Below are 24,387 nucleotides of genomic sequence, written 5' to 3' on the forward strand. Positions count from 1 at the left end.
TGGGAGTACTGCCTGAGTGAAAGATGTCAGAGGATTCAAAAGGTTTTAAAATTCATAAATTTCAGAATAAAGCCTGTTTAGAAGGCTTTTAAATGGCAGGGGGAAAAATGGTTATTGGTCCCTTAAAAGTTGCTTCAGCAATCTCTGAAAGCAGAACGCCCAAAGCCAAGAGGTGGTTCTCATTGCAAACTTGTGTACCCAAAACGGTTCTGCTCAACCATATCACTCATCTCTGTGGGTATCTCTGCCAGGGGTATTTGAAAGGTAATGTGTGAGTTGAGAACAAAGGATATAAGCAGCTGTCTTACTTAAAGCATCCTCTCTTAACAACTAACAGAATGTTTCCTGTGTTTTTAAAGTAAGGAAGATTTTTTTTTTTTATTTCTTCCTTTATTAAAATAGTATAGAATGATCCACGAGACAAGGTTTCTTGGTCCAAACTACCATAATATTTATTCCCTGGATGGGGTTTGGATCTATTATCAATTCAGCCTGCAGTACCCAAGAGAGAGGATGGTTCAAAGAAGTTCTGGAATTTACTGAAATAGGAAGTCCATACTTTTGTTACTGCCAGAAATTATGTAATTGTTTTGGAGACAGTAGATCTATATGGATAAATGCTTCCCCAGGCATACCTAGACTGGAAGGGCTGAACAACACCAGAGTTAAAAAGGTCTTAAAAAATTAGTGGTTTGCCATGTTTTCTGTGGTTTTATTAGAGACATACGTTGAAAGGGAAATGTACCTAAAATAGGTCATATACAAACAACGTTTAGCACAACATTCACATGGCTATGAAGAAATACGCTAACTAAATAAAGTTGTCTTCCCCAAATACCCAAAGTTGCTACAGCACTCACTGAACCATATATTTGTGTTTAAAGCACATAAACTTTACTAAAATACATTGCAGAAGAGTGTTTGACACCAGTAATTTCCATGTTTTTCTAAAAGGCTGGACATTATTTTTCTCTAAGGCTTGTAAAAAAGATCAAATCCTTTCCTGGACCAAGAAGTTGTCTGCCTACCTGACTGTCACAGGCGGATCTTAGGGTATTACTATTCAAAACAGGGATTTATAAAAAGGAGAAAAATGCCCACCATCTCAGTTTTAGAAAGAAAACCGAATATTTTTACAACAAATATAAGATGAACCTAGTCCCTGCTTAGCATCTCCCAAGAAATACCATGTCCTCAACTTCCACTAAAGTCAATGGGAATCAGGGGTGTTCAATGAGTCTAAAGAGGTATTGAACAGTATACCACATGGCCCTACATGTACAGATGCAGACACGTTGAAGAGGGGTGTGGCAATATAAACACACCATCACCATGATAAAAGGTAACCTTTAGTCTGTTCTTTTTTTTCTTTTTTTTTTTCTTTTTCTTTTATATTGAATTATGGTCAAGGCAGCACCTTAACTGTTTCCACAATGGAATGAAACCAGTGAAGTGGAATGCACATAAGAAAGAAATTGCTATTGATCTCAGCCCAGGCCACACCATGCCTTGCATAGCAAATGGTTTCCATTACCTTACTATCTTAAGATAATTAATGTGCAGTCACTGCCCCTATCTTATGTTATCGGTCATTCTGATACTGTTCAATTTCTATCAGGCAATTCTACATTTTAGATGGGAGAGGCTTCATCAATAACTGTCATTTGATGATAATTTTATAAATCACGATGCCACCTACCCAATCCAATCTGTAAAATATGCACTTCATAGCTGATTGACTACCTGCTACATAAACCCCCACTCTCCAATACAGTTTGCAACATAATTCTCTTCATTGTTTTTAAATTATTATTATGAAATTTATTACAAACTTGAGAAAAATCTTTGCCTCTTTCAACATGATCTCTTATTTGTTTTTTTTCCCTGAAAAGTTAGAGTTTTAATTTAGCCAAATGATATTCACTGAAATACCGTACATATTTCTAACACCGCAGAATGAATTCTTTCATTTTATAATCGCAGCATGATGCTATTTTACAATCATGCCATACTACTACAATTTAAATATAAGTTCCCATTTTGTGGAATTAATAACTTCATTTCAGAAATCTATGCAAAACTTAACATGTTAGCTCACACTTTCTCATGACATAACATACGGTATATAGAAATATTACCTTTACCATAATATGGCTTTTTGACATGGACGTCACTGGGTTTAGGCTTCCTGTCATCTCCAGAAAGGTGTCTTGGAGACTGTTCCTCAAATGATCTCATATTATCCCTCCTTCCAGCTTCCACTGCCATTTTTTCTCTCATGGCTTTTGCTCTCTCAGTTTCCAAAGCAATTGCTTTCTCAAGCAGGGTTAAGTTACCTTTTGTCATATCAAACACTTCTTCAGACCTATCTGAAGTAATAGAGGTGGTATCATCGTCTCTTTCATGACAACCATCCTCCTTTGCACAGCTAGAAAAAGTCCTAGATCTGGGGCTCAACTGTTCTTCAAGCCTCATTAGGTTCATCATATCAGAGTAATTCCGGTCTGGTGTTCTTCCTTGGAAGTCATCTTCTTGCCTGACATGCTGACGAGTGTTCATGTTTTGCTGTTGATTTCTTTCCTGTGGGTTTGTCTCACTGAGTTTCCTAGCCAGATCAAAACACTGGTTCCTTAAGCACTCCAAACTGCTGAGACACACCTCTTCATCACTCTCCTCCACCATTTTTTCTGTAAGTCCATTGTTCACAGGCTTCCCTAGCATTACAAAGTTCATATTTCTATTATCTTGCTGTGAAGTATTGTCTGCATAATTTCTGTCATTAATGTTTTCTGAAAGCACTACACCATGTCCTTGTGCTAATAGTTTAAGGGAGTCCACTGTTTCCCTAACAACATCACTGTCTAAATCTAAACTCAGCTCACTTTTCCGACCAATATTTTCATTTTTGTCACTATCATCTTCCAGACTATTAGAAGTATTGCTGTTCATTTCTGATTCTGTCCTGGCTCTGTATGCTGCATCCTCTGCAATTTTGCCAAGATTTAACAATGACTTGGCCACCAGTTCATCGTAATTATCATACTCATCATTATTGTTATCGTCTTTTTCTGTGTCTTGCATTATTCGAGTATTGTGACAATTCATTTGATGGTCTTCTGCATAAAAAACAGAAACAAAGAAAGAAACAAAGAAAGAAAGAAAAAGGAAAAGAAAAGAAAAAAGTGGCTACAATTGGAACTGTTGTTGCAATCGCATGGACAGAAAACAAACTGCATGTCAAATATTGTTAATCATACAGCAATTCTATAACACTAAGGCCCATGTGAAGTGGATTTCTCTAGAGTCCGTAAGGGTATTTTTGTTTATTTGCTATTCACATGAATTTCTTTCACAGAACTGATAAGAAAAAGGCAATTCAAATGCTAATTACTACTACTAATACTACTATATATTATCGCATAAATACTTAAGTTTCTCCTTTCACTTCTACATTTACAGTTTTATGGGGTTTACTACAATCATATTACTAATAAGGCATAATTGCCTAGGTTTCCAACTTTTTTCACTCCTGTATTTCCTGTAAATATGGCAGATGGCAAAGGAGTGAGTATTACTGGATTTATTCTCTTACTGATGAACACCATTCACCAAAAGAGAAAGAATATACACCAAGCAGGAAATTGTTGCTTTTTGAACACCATACACACCATTAACATTAGATAACCAATAACTATATGCAAAAATCAAAATGGCGTTGGTGGATCCATCAGTAGAAATGAAAACCTCTCAGTTTAACTATGCAAACTGCAGAGAAGTAAGAATTTTTAAAAACTGTTACATGAAAGGAAGAAAGAAGCAACTATATGCACGGTGTAATTTTAAGTGAATATGCTAGCCCAAATTATATGGTCAGACGTGTATGATAGGGCTGTTTTCTACTGTCCTGTGTACTGTAACATAATGGTGCAGAGTTACCATGTGTTACTTCTCTTTGTTTTTTGTAACTGCTGAACAGGGAGAATTTTATAAGATGGAGCCAATGTGAGGCCCTGAGGGTGAGATTCATCTCACCTAACTTTAGACATGAGCAAGGCGGGCATCTATATCCGAGTAAACTACTCAATGTTCCCATCCTCAGTCAGTAAGAGAAGCAGACACTTTAGGAATACAATCCACCTGATCAGGTTAATGTATCTTCTTAAGAGTAAATTTAGTAACTACTAGAAGTGAGTGTTTCTCTTCATTGACAACAAGGGGGCTCGGAGTAGATGCCTACCTTAAACATATCCATATTTGGTCAGATGAATATCATCCAGAGAGCATTTTCTGATATCTCATGTTCACTTAGAAGTTATGTTATTTTTAAACCCATTCTTGAAACATATATACTTATTTACTAATGAACATGTCATAAATTATATTTTGATAACTGGGTACACAACCATTATTTAAATGTTTTGCATCACAACTGGAAAAGAAAGTTCCTAAATCTGCCATTACATTGACATACTAGGCCAGTTTTTCAGCTGGTGCAAACTGGAAGAAACCAGTAGAGCTAGGACAATTAACACCTGCTCAAGAGCTAGTCCATCAACCGCTAGCATCTTTTCAGCTCATCTATTTTCAAGACTGGTACACCTAAATATGTAGGATTTTCTGAAGTGTGATTCTTTTGTTTTGGTTTGAACAAACAAAAGTGGGAAATTTCAGGTAGTAGGTGGCTTGTACGCTAACATTTTGATGACAGGAAATAATTTTTGATTAAATTATTTTTTATGTCAGTGGACAAGATAATAAATCAGAGTTTTAAATACAAAGCTCAACAGCACAATAATTAAATTTCAGCCACAAGATAGTATTCTTCTACACAGTGGTTAGGGATCCTGGGATGATAGTAGGCTGTAGTTAAGCAGCAGAACTGGTAGATGACTAGGCTCGATATAGGGAAAATATTTTAATGGTAAAATATTACATATTATCTACTGAATATAATGGGAAGATATTAGATATGGAAGGTTGTATGGCATTTTCGTGTGGCAAAATATTCCAAATCAATAGTGGGTTACCTATCTATTATCAAAGGTGGGTTTACTTTGCTTGTGCTCGTTCTCAAGATATTCATAATGCATATTTACATTTCAGTCCCTCCAAAAATTAAGTATATCAGAGTATATTTCCAGTGTAAAAATAAGGGATACCACTTACACTTCCTATTTGATAAAATTTCATCTTGAATGACTCCATAGAAGTAGGCAGCTAGGATTACTGGATAACTAGTTTGTGCTATTTGGAAAGCCCATGTTTTAGAACCTTAATAATACTTTTCTAAAGTTTTATGTACAAAAAAAATCCCACATTAATTTAATACTAAGGATAAAACCTGATGCCAAGAACTGTTCAGTAGAAACTGCTGCTTTTATGGGGTGTTTCTTGTAACTATGTCTGATAAGCAGTCAGATATAGCAGAAGTAACATCAAAATAATTAAAGAAGCAGCTCAAAATTTGCCAGTGCCTTCAAGTTGAGGATGAGATGTCACACTGGTGAAATCATTCCAAATCTAACTTTAAGAGGATACTGGAATAACGAGTAGGAAAAAACATATTTTCTCAAGCCATGCAGAGAACTGTTCAGGTTCACAGTGACTATTCTAGGCCAACTTTTTAAATGTGGAACATTTCACGGTTTGTTTTTTTTAAAAAAGGAGCTTTGTGTTTGTTTTTACATGAATAAGAGTCATGTAAATGATCACCAATGGGAGGAATATGTTATACTTTGCCTCCACAACAGTGAAAAGTCAAAATATGAATCACGTACTGTATGAGTGAAGACATGTAAACTCCTTTTGAGTAGGTGAAGCTGGGTGAAAGCTGTAACTATAATATTTTTTATTCTGTTTGTTTGGTTATATCCTTTTCAGTTCTCCTGCCCGTTCAATCCTAAAAAGAAGAAGAAAAGAAGGTGGTGGAGGAGAAGAAAGTGTGAAGCATGAATCCCAGGTGAGAGAGGCAGGAAATAAAATATTTTAATCAAGTTTCATTTCTCCTCTTTTAAGTTTTGGCCTTTTCTTATATCTACTTTCTTTAACAACTATTTTGCTCATGTTTCTTATCTCCATGCAGCAGCTAATTTTAATGAAAAAGATATTTATGAATACTATGTCATCTCCTCAATGACAGTCAGTAGGATGCTGAGCCTGCTCTAGTGAAGCACCTGTATCAGTTTATTAAACTGAAATTTTATGTACCGAATTATTTTGTGTATTAGTTAAGGGTCTTCTGGAAAGTATGTTAGCCTAGCAGCTCTACATGAAGCTATGTGCCTTTTCTTTGATTCAGCTCTGTAAAATCTAATCTTGCTTTTATTTCACATTTCTATGCTTCCTATAATTTAACCTTTAACTTGGCAACTACCTTTACATTGTGGTGTTTAATGGCTATTTGCTAAATGACTGCAAAACATACAGAACTAATACACCTACCCCTTACCTACATTTTTTAACCACTGACCCAAATTGCAGGTTGGTTGTTTGGTGAAGAGGCTGAATTTGTCTCAAAACCAAACAGCCTATATGTGAAGACCAGACAAAGTTACCACATATCCTTTTTTCTGTGAGCTTTAGAGTTGCATGGACAAGGAACATGCAATACCATTTAAGAAGAACATCAGATTATCTTAGCACTCTCATCCACACAATACTACGACAATTTAGGTATTTTTGATTGCAAAATTTGTTCTTTTAAACTCCCAGCAAATATAACAAATTATAGGCGAGAAATTCCAGTGAAGAACATGTGGAGTAGCTATCAAGTGCTGGAAGCCTTTAGCCATCTCAACAGAAGTGCACTCTTGCATTGCACCAAAAAAAGTGAATAATTTGATTTCTTAATGCACCTTTCATCCAAGGATCTCAAAGCACTTTACAAACATTATTTTAGAAAGCCTCACAACACCCCTGTGAGGTAGGTATTTTAAGCCCATTTTACAGATGGGAAATTGAGACAGAGAGGTTGAGTGACTCTTTCCATGTCATACCAGGAGTCACTGGAGTATGACTACAGCCTCTACATCCTTGATTGTTTCCTCCCTTTGCTCCTATTACATCCATATTTAAACAATTTTTGGCAGATGAAATGGCTTGCTGATTTTAGTGTAGGGAGTCATGCAAAACAGCACCTTCTTTTTGAAAAGGAAAATATACAGTGTTTAGTTTGAGAGATTCTGCAGAGAGAGGCAATGATACTTCAGTAATAGCAGCTACATTCCTACCAAAGGCTAAAGACTTCAGAAACAAAATTTTCCAAATCTGTGGTCTGTGTATCATATTACTCACTTTCTCCCACACATGGGAAAACATGATGGCTAACAAGCTGAGCCTGTATGTGGCCATACAGGCTTCTCACTCAGATGGATGGTTTCATTATCCAGGCAGCACTGCCCATTTTAAAACACTTTACTGTGCTTGCTATTGCTAGTTGGCAGTTCCTAGGTGCTCAGTAGGTGATCCTACCGCGACACCATTTTTCTCTCTCTAAGCTGTAAAGTGAGGTGCATCCATACGTCAGTACATTACAACCTAGAAGAGCTGGCCTATGAGAAACATTTAGCACATTGTTGGAAGAAATGAATCCCAAATCTTAGAAAGTCACAGCATTGTATGGGGCAGGGGATTGCTTGTACATTGCCTCCTCCTCTGGAAAAATCTTATAAGTTAAATGAAGTGGAATACTCGGTGAGCCCTTAACAACTTCTCCACTCCACTCTGAAGAAACTAAGCACACATATAACTCTCCAAGGACCTAAGCAAGGCCTCTAACTCCTGTTAACATGGGATTTGTATCAGAGCCCAAGCCTTTGAATATGCCTGTTTCAGGGGAACACTGAACAATAAAGTTGACAATTGCTGTGCAATTCTTTCTTCATCTCTGCTAAAGTTCCTGAAGTTCTTTTACACTGTAAGCACTTTAGGTAAAGACCTAAACAATTTGCTTTTACAGTAGCTGATGTCTTTATGACCCTTATATTACCTAATGAAAATCAAAAGAGAAAAAATAACTGTTCACTTATTTTCTTACTGGACTTTAATTATTTTGTTATGCGATTATATTTTTTTTACTCCTCCCCCTCAGCCTGGTGCATCTACTTACAATAGTTAGAATACTGGGATTTCCTGTTTAGACTCTCCTACAATAATTATAGTATTCAACTAATAACCGATGCTCAAAGTAAAATAAGAGTAGAAGTCATTAAGCATGGCAAGGAAGGTCTGAGCCGAAGAACACAGCACATCACAGTAGGATTCAGTATTACAACGCAGGAGTGAGGACCACAGAGCAAGCTCATACAAACTTTTAAATTTTGTACATAATTTGCTGGTTTACTGTGCCTTTTCTTCCCCTTTTTTTTTCTCCTTTATTTCCTGTTATATTTTGATCTTTTCATTTTCTATGGGCTCCACTTTTTAGCTGGTTTTGCTCACTGGAAAATTAAGTACTACTTTCAGCCCCACCCCCAAAGACTAAAAGGCATCCTCACAGATCTATCTTAATTTCTTTCCTGTTGTGGAGTGATTACTGAATATAAAAACATTCCTGTTTTTTTTCTTCTTTTTGACATTAAAATACTTTTAAAAATAGAAACAATGAATATTAATACATTATTTTGGTACAGCAGCATTTTCTAAAATGTAGTTTTCTATATAAACCTGTGCATTCTCATCTGTATGCACAGGCGTTTGTATATAATCAATGCTCTGAAATACTCTTTATTCTTTGCTTATGCCATCCTTACAACCTGTTATTATGCTTCTGCCCGCATGAATAAAACCCTAATCTACAAATATTCACATAAAGTATTGTTAGAACATAGATGTTCCTACTTGGGTTATTCCTATTAATATCATAGAATCAGGCAGGAATTTAGATAAAGAGAGCATCAAAGAATCTAGAAGAATGGCAATGCATCACATTTTTAAAAATGAGGTAATTTGTTATTCATCCATGTTTTTGCACCCTAAGTCCCCATGAGCTACCTGCATTGGGTACCGTTTTGGAACAGGATCTGAAGATAGCTGACAGCTCCTCTGGCAAGATCATAACTGATAATTTTGCTTCGAGTGACAGAGTGCAACAGCTTCTTAAAGATTATCTAATTTCTGACTCAAGCCAATATGCCCCATTTAAGATTTTGTCTTTTCACCACAATGTGCTTCTTGCCTTACTTTGATCTTAGACTATCTCTCTCACATGCCATCTTACATTGCACTGCGGCCACAGAATCATGGAGTAGTTGAGGTTGAAAGGCATCTCTGGAGGCTACTTAGTCTTAGGGTCAACCTAGAGCAGATTCTCAGGACCCTGCCCTGTCAATCCAGTTTCGAGTATCGTCCAGGATGAAGATACTATGGCATCTCTGGGAAATCTGTTTCTGTCTTTGACCACCCCCAAGGTGAAAAATTCTTTCCTTTTTTCTAATTGGAATTTCCTTTGCTACAACTTCTGTCTGTTCACTCTTATTCTGTCACTGCACACCTCCATTTCCTCTCTACTTTTCACCTAGGTAGCTGAAGACTAAGATCAACTCTTAGCCTTTTTCTTCTCACAATGAATAAACCCTTCTCACAATGAATAAACCCTTTTTTTCTCAGTCTCTCTGTATATCATGTGCTCCAGCTCTTTAGTCATCTTGGTTGTTCACCACTGAGCTCTAGTCTTTCAATGCTTTCTTGTACCAATGAGCTCAAACTTGGATTTAGTGCTCCACATGCAATAGTGTAAGTGCTGAATAAAGGGGAACAATCACTTTCCACAGCCTTCTGGTTACAATCTCGTTTGTACATCCTCACAGCCAAACATTGTTTCCAAAAAGTTGAAAGGCAAAGAATATGCTGGGGATTACCTTTTTTTTTTCTTTCTACCACAAAGCAGAAAATACCTTTCTGTTGCCTACAAGGCTTCTGTTTAAGAACATAAGGTCCTGGTCAATACGAAACTTGCTTGCTTGGTTTGTGGTTTCTGCAATATTTGGTATGGAGGCATATGTTTAGGTTTGAGAAGGAACTTGCTGAGAATATCTGTGATCAAAAGTGGATATGCTGGGTTTGCAAGGGCAGTAGAATGTAGCCAGTCATCTCCATCTCATCCATGCTTCTTTGAAAATCAGGTTCAGGCTCCCCTTAACTGTTTTAGCCTGACCTCAGTCTGTGCAGATAATGAGTTTATGAGCTTTAGCTAATGACTGTTTTTCATTTAATCCTACTTTTTCTCCCCAGGAAGTCTATATGAGGTAGGGGAGATATTCCATCTCATGGCCTTATAATGACTCCACAAAGCATGGCAGTTTCTTGCTTTCACTCAGGTTTCCACAGCTCAGCAGGGCAGCAGGCAACAAGGAAGCCAAAGCTATTTTCCAGATACTGAGATACAGCAGGGAGACAGCAGGGGAGCGGAGGACCAGCTGCACCGATGGGAGAACACCCACTCAGGCAGCTCTTGATAGGGAGTTTCTCATGGGGCTATTTCAAAGACTGTTTAGGAGACAGTGACCCTTACCTATATCTCTCTCCATGATCACTGCTTTGCAAAGGATGCAGCCTGAAGAACACATTCTCTGTTCATAAACTAACATTTTCTTTCTCACATAAAAATCTCTGAGAAATAGGTTGGAAACTGCTACTATATGGATACATAAATCTCTTTTCACTGTTTTTGTTTCAGTTCAGATCTCTGACTCAATGCAGATGTCCATATTGAATATGTCTCCATATGAACTAGACATCTAGACTCCATTGCTAGGCAATGGACAATAACATGCATCCTGGGATGTGATTTATCTCATCCTAAGTAAGGTATCTAAAGTAGATTGTCTAAATTATTCCCTAAAAGTGACTATTTGTCTTGATTGGTTATAAAAGAAATTGATGGGCTGAATCCTATCCCAACTGCTTTTATTCAGATCTTTCAAGTTGCTCTTACTGAAATTGAACAATATCTTTAGTATGACACAGTAGGAATTTCAGGGAAGAAGAAATGAAGAGCTACCCAAAAGGAGCTATCTTTAGGTTTCAGACAAAGTTATATAGGGAAAGGTTTGTGTGGAAGGGGTGGAATGGATGTTTTAGATAGGACAGATGCTTGTGATCACAAGTTACATGGAGTGATTTATATCTTACATATCAGTCTGATCTCCATTATAAGTTTAATTACCTTTTTTTAGCTGTATTTGATTATCAAAGGAAACCTGTTTGTGCTTAGATAATAATCTGACCTGAATGGTGGAGAGGCCAGAGGCACACATCACTACCTTTCTAGAGGATGAGAGAACTGCTAAATATTGAAATTTCTTCTTCTTCCTGTCACAAATTCTATCCTCTCATAGAGTTCAGCCAAGTGATCTGGAAGGACAAAGACTTCTATGCGCATGATTCCCAGACTATATTTGAAATGTAAAGTTTATTGTTGGAGAGTTTGTTCCTTCTCTCCTTATCCAGCTTCTTCATCTAAATTCCCCTTATTTCCCTTCTTTTTGTGACAAGAAAGGCTGTTTTCCTCTTTGGTTATAACCTTCCTGGTATAAACTAATTAGGGACAGAACCCCAGACCAAGCAGTGGCATGTGACTATTTGTACTGCTGAACATTTAGCGAAGCCCTGGGATGATTGTGACTTGAGTGACTCAGCATCCTCCCAGCACAGTGCTGGTTAGAGACCATTCCTAAGAACAGGTTTGAATTTGGTGATCCTATTTTGGAGTAAAAGCTTAGCTGTGTGGACTTGAGTCATGCACGCTTTGAACTCTGTATTAAAGGAGTGGACTAAGATCTGTTTTGTTCACTCACATAGATGTTCTCTTTATTTGCTGCGATTGAGGAGACGGGAACATGGCAGAAGAATCTGTAAGTTGGACCGAATGGAAAACACACTGCTTTCTGTAGCCTCATAAGAAACAGGCAAACAGGAACCTATTCTTTTAACTATGCTACTCCAGTCAGTCAACAACACATACACAGTGGGCCTCAAAAATACAGAAAATGGAGACTAAATAGAAGATAGCTCATAGCTAGCTACAAAGGGTCTTTATTAGTTACTGTTTATTTGCCACCTACAGTATGTCTACAGAAGGGCTATGAGATTGGAAATGTCTAGAATGATTAGAGTACCAGAGTACCTGTCAAATGCTATGGTAACAGATGTAAAAAGCCCTTTTTCCATCCCTACCTGTCCACCTGAAGAACACATGGGGACGTCATTTTAGAAATTGTCGTCTCCTGCTTTCTGTAAGGGATTTCCCAGTGCTGTTCAGATCTGCACTGGGATATCTGTCCTGATGATGAAAGTTTGTACCTCATAAAAGGAAAACTTCTGCTGGACAAATCTAACCATCTACATCTTTGCATATATTTGTATATATTTCAAACTAAAGTTATACCTGCCAGCTATGTTGACAGTGGCTTCACAGCCATCATCACAGTGCGTAAACTAAATGGAGCAGCACAATCTCAGTGCCTGGCATCTCTGCTGAAACTCTAACTGCCTAACAGAAACAACAAAGTGGATCAATCAAACAAATAAACTTAGTAGCCAGTTTTCTAAGATACATGCATGCACACACACACGTAGGTACAGAGATAAACTTACACTGTATAAAGCTAAAACCTCAGTCTGAGTCTGGTCTCAGAACATTTCAGCTCAGAACTTGTTTTGCTGGAGTCCACTGGTGAAAGCAATGAACATGAGATAAAGTCAATACCTCTAATACTGCCTGAAATTATTTTTGTTTTTACTTTTTTTCTTCAAGTATTCATCAGGTGATTCATGCTGAAATCACCATAACATATTGTTCACTTTCAATTGTACTTTGTATGATTATTTTTAAACTCAAGTCCCATCAACTTAAATTTCTGCAAGCTGAAGTACCTGAGCTACTTATAAGCCAATGGAATTAACCTACCCAACATGAACTTTTCCCCTCTGTCCCTTTGTACATGGTGCTGTCATATGTTTTATTATTTCACAATGAATTTATTAAATGGAATTGCAACAAATCCTTTCCTCACCCTCGGATAAAATGTGTACATTATTTCTGCATTGCCTATCTTGTCAATGATGTGGAATTTGCAGATTTCAACCAAAATACGCATTTACCAAAGGGCAGTTATTCTTTCTTTTATGAATACATTGTTATTACATCTAGTTATGAATTTTCTAGTTATTAATTTGGTTCATCATTGTCTGTATCTTGTCCACTGATTGAGTCACATTTAATAACTCTTGTTTTCCATATTATAAAATGTTTAAGACAGTCAACACTTATGTGTTGAGTATTTTAAAGCACTCTGAATCTGTCTAGTTCTGATTGTACTCATTTGTGGCTAAAACCTGGGAGACATCTAAACTCTTAACACTGTTCAACTGTTCAAGGCTCTGCTTCTAGGTGTACAAAAACACCTAGCCTTAAGAGCCTTAAGAAGCTCTCTCTTAAGACATCTTGAAGTTCTAGACATTGCGTGTTTTCATAGATAAGTTCCCAGAAAGACCTGATCCAATAGGTATGCTCTAGAACATGCCCGAAAGCAAAAGGCTTCTTATAAACTGTTGCTTTGATTGCCTTGCTTTAATTTGTAGCCAAGGGAAGAATTGCCTCTTTGCTCCTTCATTTTCCCTGTTCACCCTGCCCACACATCTCCCAGGTAACATACATTGTTTCTTGCTAAAGAACTGGAAGACTTGAGAGTAAAAGCTCTCCCAGTTTGAACGGATCCAATACCACACCTCCCAAAGAAGTTTCCTAGTGATCACAATAAAAGCTAGATTGGATGGAAGCTCCACTAGGAAGCTGAAAACACAAGAGTAGCATAAGACCTATATTTTTTTTCCCACAGTCTTGCAAAAATATCGTGTCTTATTATACAAATTATACAAGGGCACTTTCCTCAAAGAGAGAAATGTAGTGCCTGATCCCTGCTCCCTGGACCAATTTTATAACCTAATATTAAGCAGTCAATTCATAAGATGCTTAGTGTCCTTGGAGCAAAGACAGGAAGCCAACGTGGACCCCTTTCTGAGAAGAATGACCCCTTTTGGTCTACTGCAGTTCTTGAATTTTTTTTGAGGGTGTGATAGAGCTTCAGCAGAATGTGTAAGAGCATTGCTTATGCAAAGGAGTGTCGGGTCTAGCTGCTAGTCTTCTGTGTTAGGAAAGAAAAAAACATGGCATTGAACTCCTGAATCATCTAGAGATGGGGGCAGAATTTCCATTTCATTCTATTGTGAAACATTTATCTTTCTCCATCAAATTTCGGACAATCCTTGGTTCCCAAGAAAGGATTCCAGTTTCTATTCACTTAAAAGTTGCCCTTTCTGGCAGTATTTTCAGAGAAGGACATCCATAGACTGCTTTCATTAGATAATATACAAATAATATAAACATTAGTATACTTTTTGTAAGTCCGACTCCAGACCTACTCCTAACAGTCTGCTAATAATTATTTGTCATTCTGTATTTCCACTGTTACTTTTCAAGGTATACTTTGTGCTTAATGATATAGGGGCAAAATTCTATTCAACATATTGCAATAGGAAAAAAAACCCAATTTTTAACTTTCCGATGGAAGACAGCCTTTAAAGCTGAATGATGTTTTCATTACTGAAGAAGATAAAAAGACAGTCATCTCTAAACACTTCAGTCTGTAACAGTCCAGTGCTTTACAGGGTGTCAAAGAAACTGTTTAGCACATGCATGTTATTTATATAGAACTACAATACATTGAGGCAGTTGATGCAACAATAGACCCATAAATAGAAACCATAAAAAAGCAGTTGCATAGCACACCTTAAAAGTGGATATGAGAAGTAAGGAAACTCGCCATGTATGCTTTGGAAAATGTAAAGACATGACCTTAATTGGACATGGGCCATGCAGCTTTGCAAACACTCCTGAATTAGGTGATTGGAAGACAATCCAATGCCAGACAGACCTTTCCCTCATTACTATCAGTAATCCATGTCTACAGAGTACAAGGAAAAAAAAATGCCTGCTTCCTTTGCTTTGCAATTGCAAATTCAGCTCTTCTGTGGAGTTCCTTTAGTGTCGTACCAATACTACTACTTACTCTTCCTATTAATAGCATAGTCTGAAAAATTAAGCTTTTGGGAAGAGGAACTATCAGATTGATGAGTTCACCTAGTAACCCCCCATTGAGTCTTGAGCTGTCAATCCTGTTAACTAGTAGAACTTTCTCCTAGAGACCCACCGCTAACCTTTGCTAAAACAATAATATTTACTGCACAGAAACTATCTGCCATGGATTCCCTGGAAAAAAGATAATCAAAACCAACTGTGATGTTATGGATACTTGACATGCTTAATGGTTGTGACTGTTTTCAGTGTTTTCTGTGTGAAGCCTTTATGTACCAAACTATTCTGAAGTCTTCAACAACAGTGCCCAAAACCAGCTTGAGACCATAACCACACTAGTGTCCCCTCCTGATTACTCCTTAACATCCTTTACCAAACTCCTTGAAGTTGTTTCTTTCCTAGCATAAGTTGTCATTGTCTTCTGCTAAATGACCTGGCCTCACTTGCTGTTCAGCTCCCAGTCTGCTCCCAAAAAATATCTGTAGAATACATTAATTCACAGAAGGGAAAGTACAATATATATTATAAAGGACTATGTCATATGCAGGATAGGTGACAAAAGAATAAAACTGAATTGTTCTGAGACTTGTAAAATGAGGAGGACATGCTTTCATAATACAAAGTATTCAGCATTACATATATACATTCACTTTGCATCAATGCTTTTGTTTCATACTTTTGTAAGCATTGTTGTTGATGTATTTCAATTAAATAAAATTTCCATGACTTGAGGCATTTACTAGAACTGCAAATTTGATTCATGAGAATAGATATGGATCAGAAGAAACAATCAAGCCAGTCAGGAATTTTATTCCATTTTGTTATATCCTGGAAAAACTGTAATACTGCAAAATTACAGCTACAAAATAAGTTTCTCTCCTTTTCAGGGTGAAAAGTTGCCATTTGTGTTCAGTCATAGGACAAATACTCTAAGCCTGGTGGGAACTGTGAATAAATAGGGTGATCTAAATTTGTCCTTAGAGCTGCACTATAAGCACAAGAGTAAAAATCGGAACCTGTATCACTGACCAAGCAAAACTTATCTCTAAGAATCATTATATCTGTAGTGTCAAGAAGGATCCATATAGAGCACGTGGTGTCTGTGCAAGCTGCAGTACACTGTGGACAATGTAATCTTTGAAGTAGCTCTGTGAAAGGCAAAGGAATTCAAAGAGGGAACATGAAGAGTTTGGTTTTGCACAACCCATAAATATATTTCCAAAAGTGCCATATCCCAGATGCAAAAGTTTCTACAACCACATTTGGTCACTCTGTTTGCAAATACGGATGCGAAGAGCTGCTATATAACTGAGTTCACTATTTGGTTCTTTAAAGGGCTATAACATATAAGCAATCTAGCTCTTGGCACAGTTGTGCCAAAACCAGGAGGTCAGTGGTAATGAACTGTTTACAGAGAGTGAGAATGGAATTGCAGTTCTAAGGCTACAGCACTTTCATTCACAATTTTTTCTCCAATCCACCTTATTCTAAAAAGAATTAATTTTACTGTGTGATCTTTGCCAGACAAAAATATGAAAGAGGCAAAATCAAGGATCCGCTCAGCATTTATCTGCAGACAGAAGGGTGCAATGGAAATACAGAAAAGGCAACCTCTATGTAGTCTCTTCTGGAGGATTGCAATCTGTGAGAATCCAAAGCAGCACTGCTGAGATAGATGGTTCCTTTCCAAACCTATTGCTCTGGCAAGATTAGAGAAAATTTCAGTCACAGGTAAGCACTGAAATAGTGTGACATTACAATGGATTCAACATCTCATGTTCAGCTAATACTGAAGGCAAGGGTTAGTGAAATAAAAACATAAGCAAGCAACCACATGCCATGTAGAATAGATTCAGTATAAAGCAGCATTAAAACCAGATGTGGTACGGAATGTGTTTCACTATGCTCTTACTAAGGCCTCCAGTTCAGACCCTGAACTCCTTAAGCATCTCAATGTCCTCTACAGAATTTCTGCTTATGTCAACAGTTGTGAATGGCAGAGATCTATAATCTGTCTCATCAAAGGAGAGTAATTTCTTTACACTGCATAAAGCAATAATTGAATCATTTGCTCTTGAAGGATCAGATATTTCACATTATCATTTAAGACCTTTTATTTGTAGGTAAGGAGCTAAATATGCAAACCTCTATATCAGAGGGATACTTAAGTACATTCCTAACTTTAAACATGAAAGTTGAAGAGGGCTATTTAACTGTTTTGTTAACATGTAAATTTCTAACACAACCTGGAAGATATACTGAGCTTCTAAGTTAAACATTCACATGGAAAAGAGTTTTAAAATAGTTCTTCAAGGGGAGGAAAAGTTAGGTACGATATGTGCAACACCACCTCATGTATATGTAACTCTACTGACATAAAGTTTTTCTTGATTTGTCCTGAAGTAAATAACCTCAGTATAAGCCCAGTCTCACTTCAGAGAATTAAAAAGTAATGTTTAAATAATGCTCTTAACAATTTTACTGTCTATGAGCAGCAAACACTAAACACCTTGATCATGGAACACAGAAGCAAGAAAAGTTTACTAAACTAATACCATAGTCATGTCTAAGCGATTCACCAACCTATCAACCAACCAACCAACGAACCAACGAACCACGAACACTTTAAAAACTGTGTAAATAGATTTGAACTTTTTGCACAAGAACTTGAGGTACGCAAAGGGTACTCACTGGCTATCTGTTTTCCCACTTTACTCCACAACCTTGAGGTTTCCAGCTCAGAACTACCTGTTCCAAATCTTTTAATCATATTATTCCCAACAACAACAAAAAACCCAAAAATCAGAGAAAATGTTTTGTCTGAATGCCTCTATATGAAATAATAATTAAAAAAAAGCTAACCATGTTTCAATCCATGCTTGCATCTTCAATGCAGGAAGAAGGTATCAATAAAGGTCCTTAAGCTGTGGTTTGACCCAACCACTCTGAGGCTCAAGCACTTTGTATTTAGACCAGAAAGACAACTTTTAACTTCTTAGCCATAGGAAATAAATACTGTGGTCAGAATAAATGTTTTCGAGCTGCAACTCTTTTTTTTTTTTTTTTTCTTCATATTGTTCTTGGTGACATACTCTAAGCACAGGGTATCTTCTTTTATGAAGGAGGTGAAACAATACAGCAGAGTTTATTAGTAAAGGCGTAAGATCTACTTCACCTTGTGAAACTGTCATGTACTTCGTCATCTTTAGCCCTGGAAAAAGCTCTTCTTAAACTTTCATGTACATTGCTAGCAGTCAAAATACACTTTCTGGCCTCTTAATTGAAAGCTCTATTTTTTTTCTACTAGGTGTTTTGCTTTTAAGGAACACATGGGTCTAGCTCTATGCTCTGATTAATACTGAACTCCTACTGTGTTTACCAAATAGATTACCCCTTTCCTGCTAATAGCCTAAATAAATGAATATGATTAGTGGTCAGCAGGGTGGACAGTCGTCCTTGATAATAGAGATCTGTCATCTTTATTTTATCAAGATATAGAGTGTCTTCAGAGACAAGCACAGTTGGAAAGCTATGCACCACCACAGCTTCCTCAGCACATGTGCTTCTCTCATCTTTAGCTTGGCGTTTGCCTCTCTTGCTTAGGGCACATAAGTGCTTCAGAAGCAATCTGATTAGGGGGATCAGGAAGATAGCAGAGGGCACTAACAGTCTTAGTAAGGCAGATAGGTGAATTTCAAATTATGCGGGCTTATGTGTCTGTGTTGAGTTCATACAAGTGAAGGATAAAATACCAGCTTTTTAAAAACAATCTTACAATTTAAAGAAACGTGAAAACAGGTAGAACATCTACCTCTATGTCCATGTGCTAGCTTTTATATTAAAAAATGTAGTACATATCCTTTTAATATACACCACTGTCTATCTTTTACAGATATTTTTGCAACATATTCCCCCTGAAAAAATTGTTGCAGTGGCACATATTGCATATGCCACCTACCTCAAGTTTATTAGAAAATGTAAAGGAGTGTCTAAAAGATTTATATATATGAACAAGTCACCTCTTAGGAAACTGCAGTATTTTTGTAGCATTATCTGTGAAATTGATTTGATTAAGGTATCAAATTTCCTTAGGTCTAGAATCTGCCTGACTCCTCCTGCCCCTGGCAGATTATGAAATACCTGGAGTACAAGGCATCTTGAAATGTCTTCACGTGATAGAGGCTAAACGGTGCCTCGGAACATCTGTTCCAGTAGGTCCTCCTAAAGAGGTTTCCTTCTATAATAGAAATGCTTTGTGAAACAGTCTGGGACACAACTACCCAAAGTGAGCTCTTCTCAGGAAAAGGTACTTCAGTTTGGCTTGCAAATCAAATGTATTCTTCAGATTTCAATGCAAGGGGTTTTGGCAGTTGTCATTACAGAGAAGGGGCACTCTCACTCTTTCCCATTTGTATGGCAACTTACAGGTTAGGTTATCATAACACAGGTCATTTTCTGCCCTTTATTTATGGGATATAAAGGAAATTGTAAGGATTCATCTTTTCTTTCGTGGTAGTGCTCAAAATAGGGCCTTCTCAAGCTTATTCATAGAGAGATAGATAGGCATCTGTTCTTCAGAGGGAGACAATACATTTAATGGAAATTTAAACAGGATATGCTGGTCATTGCTGGGGAATTTTACCCATTAATTTTAGTTCAAGGGATTGTATACAAAAACACGAGCACAGTATTTGGGATTCATCTACAAGACTTTGGGGTTTCATTTGGGTTTTTTTAATTTTAAATTACTATTTTGAGATTTATAAGAGTGTGTCTTTAGGATGTGTTCGTATTTTCTAAGTCCTTTAGTTTATCAGTGATGAGGCTAGAAAGGTGTGATTTTCAAAAAGGCTGAGATGGTTTCAGTGAAGTCCAACTATTTTCAGTAAGAACTGTCTGACTCTACTACCTGCGTATTATCTATATCCTCTTCGAATCCCACCCAAAATTTACTTTCTTTTAACAAAAAGTATGGGCAATGTGATGCCAAAGACGTACTTGAGTTTCCCATGATTTACCTTTTTCTAACAGAAAACTGAACTTTGTCTAAAATATGCTAATACCTTATATTCCTGCTCTCTCCCATTCTTCCCCCACTGATTGCTGCCTGGGTATTCTTATACTTCCAGATTTCATTCTTCTATCACTGATACCTATGATTTTAACTGTTCTATTTATCATATAGTTTTAGGACCTTTAACTTTGATTGTACTATGTTTCCCTGGAAAATCAACAGTCCAAATTCCACCAGAGCTGCTTATGTTATGAGTGGAAGAAAGAAATGCCAGGATCCCTAGTGAAATCAAAAAGAAAATAAACTATCTAAAAAAATCTGATGTAATGATTAGCTTCTAGACCTCACTAAGAACAAACTGTTATCTCTCTCTACTCCTTGGTACAGAAATAAGAAGCTCCATACTATATTCCTTATTAATTGCTAATAACTCTTTCCTGTAAATCAGGTGTGCTCTAACAGAGATTTTTGCATAGCGATTACTACTTTGATTCTCAAATAATCATTAAATATCTTTCTTATAAAATTATATTATCACTTATCCCATTTTATAAGGATTTTTTCTTAATGACTAATATTTGACATAGAACTTATTTATTAATGTATATATGTATTATTATGGGAATAATAGGGGATCCTAAGAAAAACTTGACCTGTGTAGGGTTTTATTCCACATAATATGTAGAGCAGCTAATACAGGTACTTCCATAGAATTTTGCAGTTCTTAACCACAGCCTACTATATATGGAAGAAAAGCAGTCAAAAAGCAATGTCAGTCTCTGTAGATTGATAAGGACTGCTAACTGCATGCATAACTGTGTTGGAATAAGTAAACCACTGTGTTTCGTTATGATAGTAATAGTAAATTGAGTATTAAGCCTGCTGGCCTGCCAGAAGCAATTTTCTTGAGCTCTTGAGTTTTGCTTAAGGTTTTTTTTTTCTCTTTTATCATTTTTGATAGTGTAGATTCAAAGTTTTTCATGTTAGCTGAAATCACAGCAGCAGTTGCACCATAACCTAACCACCACCAAGTTCAGTCATCATTATCTCCTAAAGAAACTGCTAGACACCCTGCACTTGCCCATCAGGATAGCAAAAGCAGTTGCACATTAGCCTGATGTAACACAGCTTTTCTTCCAGGTTCTGAAGCAGCAGAGTTCCCTGCAAAAGGAAATGGTTTCCCTGTTGCATCAAACTCACATAGCTTTTAAGATTGGCCATTTATGCTCTACCAATTTTGTTGGCAAATTTAAGCAATTGAAGAAATGCTACAGATTTAGATATCTGAGAAAATGCTTATAGCCACCCAGTTGGCCACCATCTTGCCCAAATGGAAAGAATACTTCCAAAGTCTTTCTATAAGGTTTAAGATCTGACCTTACAGAATGCTGAAACAAAAGTCATACAACTTTCATACCTGGTTCCTAAGAGGAATCCAACTGAGGAGTGCTGAAAGCTTTTCTTATATTTTTATTGGTTAGAAAGGTGAATCTACCCAACCAAAAACGTGTTCCCTGGAAATGGGAACAAAATACTTTTTAGATAGCTCATTAGTTTTTGCATGATTCTTTCATTTCACCCCAGTGCATTATGATGTCTGTCATCAGCATATGGACTCTTGAGTAAATGGATAATAATTACATATTTAAAAAATACTGGCTATATAGAGCCCAATATCCCAAAAAGGAGAAAGGTGAATAGGTTAACCACATTGCTACTACATTAATGTGGTTACTACCAATGACCTGTATGTCTAAATGGCATTTATGCCATGATATGAAAACCATATTTACGAATTTTAGAAGGACTTTATCTATGTAAACCTCTCACTTTCTACATTTTTAATAGAATCAACTAAAGCAGGCAGCATTCGAGTCTCAAAGAACTGAAGTACATTAAAACAGTTCATTCCGAATATCTTCATGTGGTAGAGGGAAGTATGGGGCAATGTTTTCAAAGGGAAGAGGCCCGGTTTTGCTCACAAAAATTATCTGTAATCTTGTGACAGCATTTATGTGGGCAATCACTGACATTATATAAGCAGATCCAGAAAATACACTTGCAAATGATCAGTACAGGCACCCAGCTGTAGCTGATGCTTTGCTTGTACCTTCATGAATATTCTCCTGGTAACTGCATGCATTAATCCACTACTAGGATTACATTTTATGCAAACATTTCTAGCACAAACACACCTCCACCCTCCTTGTTTGAAATGTGAGTGCTGGTGTATTAAAAAATATTTGGAAGACAGACTTATTAAAATAAATGTTAAGAGAACACAGTGGGGTATATTTTCAGTGTGGAGCAGAGAGATTTAACTGCATGACTTCCATTATCTTTAATGAGAACCGCACAGCTAAATCCTCATACACCACACTAGAAGATTAACCCAGAAAACACACATTGTTTACTTTTTACTAATACTCTGATTATTACCACGTTCTTCCTCCTCCTCCTCTTCCTCCTCCTCCTCTTCTTCCTCCTCCTCTTCATCCTCCACATCTTCACCTTCCTCTTCATCCTCCTCTTCTTCCTCTTCAATCTCCTCTTCTTCTTCTCGATCTATCTCCTCATCATCCTCCTCCTCATCACCTTGCTCCTCATTATCATCAGAATATTCCTCCTCCTCTTCATCCTCTTCCTCTTCTTCCTCTTCCTTTTCATCCATCTCCTCTGTTCCATCAGTTTCATAGCACTCATCTACTGAAGAGTTGTCTGCTTTAACAACATAGGGTTTTCTTTTGGGAGCTGGTTCTTGAGGCTGCTTATCTTGTGTTTTTCGTTTTTTTGCCAAAGGACAGCCATAAACACTGTGCAAAAATAAAAGATGCAAGTTATTGCATTATCCTGCAGATTTCTGTAGGTTGTATTGTATAACTCATGTCATTTAGTCATATTAGTCACATAGAATTCTAATTCTACATCATTATTAGTTACTGTTCTCAAAATGCAGGTTTTCGAACCAAAATGCTGCTTAGGCAATAAAGACCAAGGGGGAAGACACTTACAAAACCTGTAAAATTGCAAACAACTACTCTTTGACTGAAAGTGCCACATGTGCATGCCAGCGTAACAGTTATAGTATGGATACAGATGTGATTTTCCTTCTCATTCTTTTCCCTCTTCTGCACATTACACTCTTTTCTAATGCAAAAAAATACAGTTCAAAAACCAGCAACCTTATCCTACCTGTTAGCTAGCAGTACAACAATCAGGAATAAAGCAAGGCTTCAGCATAACAGTCAGGTTTTGATTGTGCACAATTAAGATATTCAATGTTATTTAAATATTGAAAATAGGACCACACTCTGAACACTGCTGTAAATGATAAATTGCTCTTAAATTCTCCACTGCCATGTTCTATTATATGCTACAAGGTTAGGTAAATGGGAAAGCAAGTTCCCCAACATAGCCAAATCCAGCAGTTTTCATGACCAGTGTTGGATATGTTCTCACTTTGAAAGAAATCAAACCACAAACCAAAATCTTTAGTCAGAGAAGGACATCAAAGTTTTTTGAAGTTGCATACCACTTCCTCATCAATTATTTTAATGCATTGTAACACAAATAGCATTTCAGAGTTCTGGTCTTCTACCAGAGTAACCATGTGTTTCTGAGGTCATATAATCTGCGTTTGCAGAATGTGATAACCCTTGTGTAACGCCTATAACCTCCTACACAGAGTGACTACACACACAAATTACTTTTTGTTTAAGAGAACTTCTTCTTTGAACTTTTTTACTGTGTGATTATAAATGCTACTCAGGCTATATTGGTTTTCAGTCTTCTTCCTGTCATTAGCTAGTTTTGAATTAAACTGTTTTTTCTAGCACTTTTTGCATATTTACTTACAGCTTCCTCTTTTAGATTACAATTAATAAAATTACAAAATAATATCGAGGATCCTTCTCATTTTCTTCCACTCTAATAATGTTCTATTGATGGACCACTGAAAAATAGGGCTGTTCAATGCATTTAGTACTATGCATTTTTGTGGTGTCTCCATGGTGCCACTTAATTGCATCCCAGCAACTATGTATCCCAACTACTTAAACTGATACTTAGGTAACGAGCATTTTATTTAAGTGCCTATTGATTTTATTTAAGTGTCTAACTTAGCCATTGTCTTAGGTGAACTTTAAAGCACTTCACAGTAGGACTGGCACATATATATCTAAGGAATATGTGTCCAGTTCTGCGCTCCTTGGTTTAAAAAGGACAGGGATCTCCTGGAGAGAGTCCAAAGAAGGGCCACGAAGATGATTAGGGGCCTGGA

The 24,387-nt window shown here is 36.9% G+C and overlaps 1 protein-coding gene across 3 annotated transcripts in view; it reads right to left on the reverse strand.

Annotated features, from left to right (window-relative positions):
* Positions 1-24,387, reverse strand: part of MYT1L (myelin transcription factor 1 like) — a gene marked incomplete at both ends in the record, with an annotated part of 129,402 nt that overhangs the window by 79,649 nt on the left and 25,366 nt on the right. For 2 of the 3 annotated variants that reach the window (XM_084262516.1, XM_084262517.1), the window contains 2 exons: positions 2,145-3,116; positions 22,551-22,921. In XM_084262516.1, the coding sequence (XP_084118642.1) occupies positions 2,145-3,116; positions 22,551-22,921 (1,343 nt within the window). Of the gene's footprint in view, positions 1-2,138; positions 3,117-22,550; positions 22,922-24,387 lie in introns of all 3 variants that reach the window. The other variant, XM_084262515.1, reaches the window with a different exon arrangement.

The sequence above is a fragment of the Gallinula chloropus genome (genome assembly GCF_964237585.1).
Source record: "Gallinula chloropus genome assembly, chromosome: 3".
Lineage (NCBI taxonomy): Eukaryota > Metazoa > Chordata > Aves > Gruiformes > Rallidae > Gallinula > Gallinula chloropus.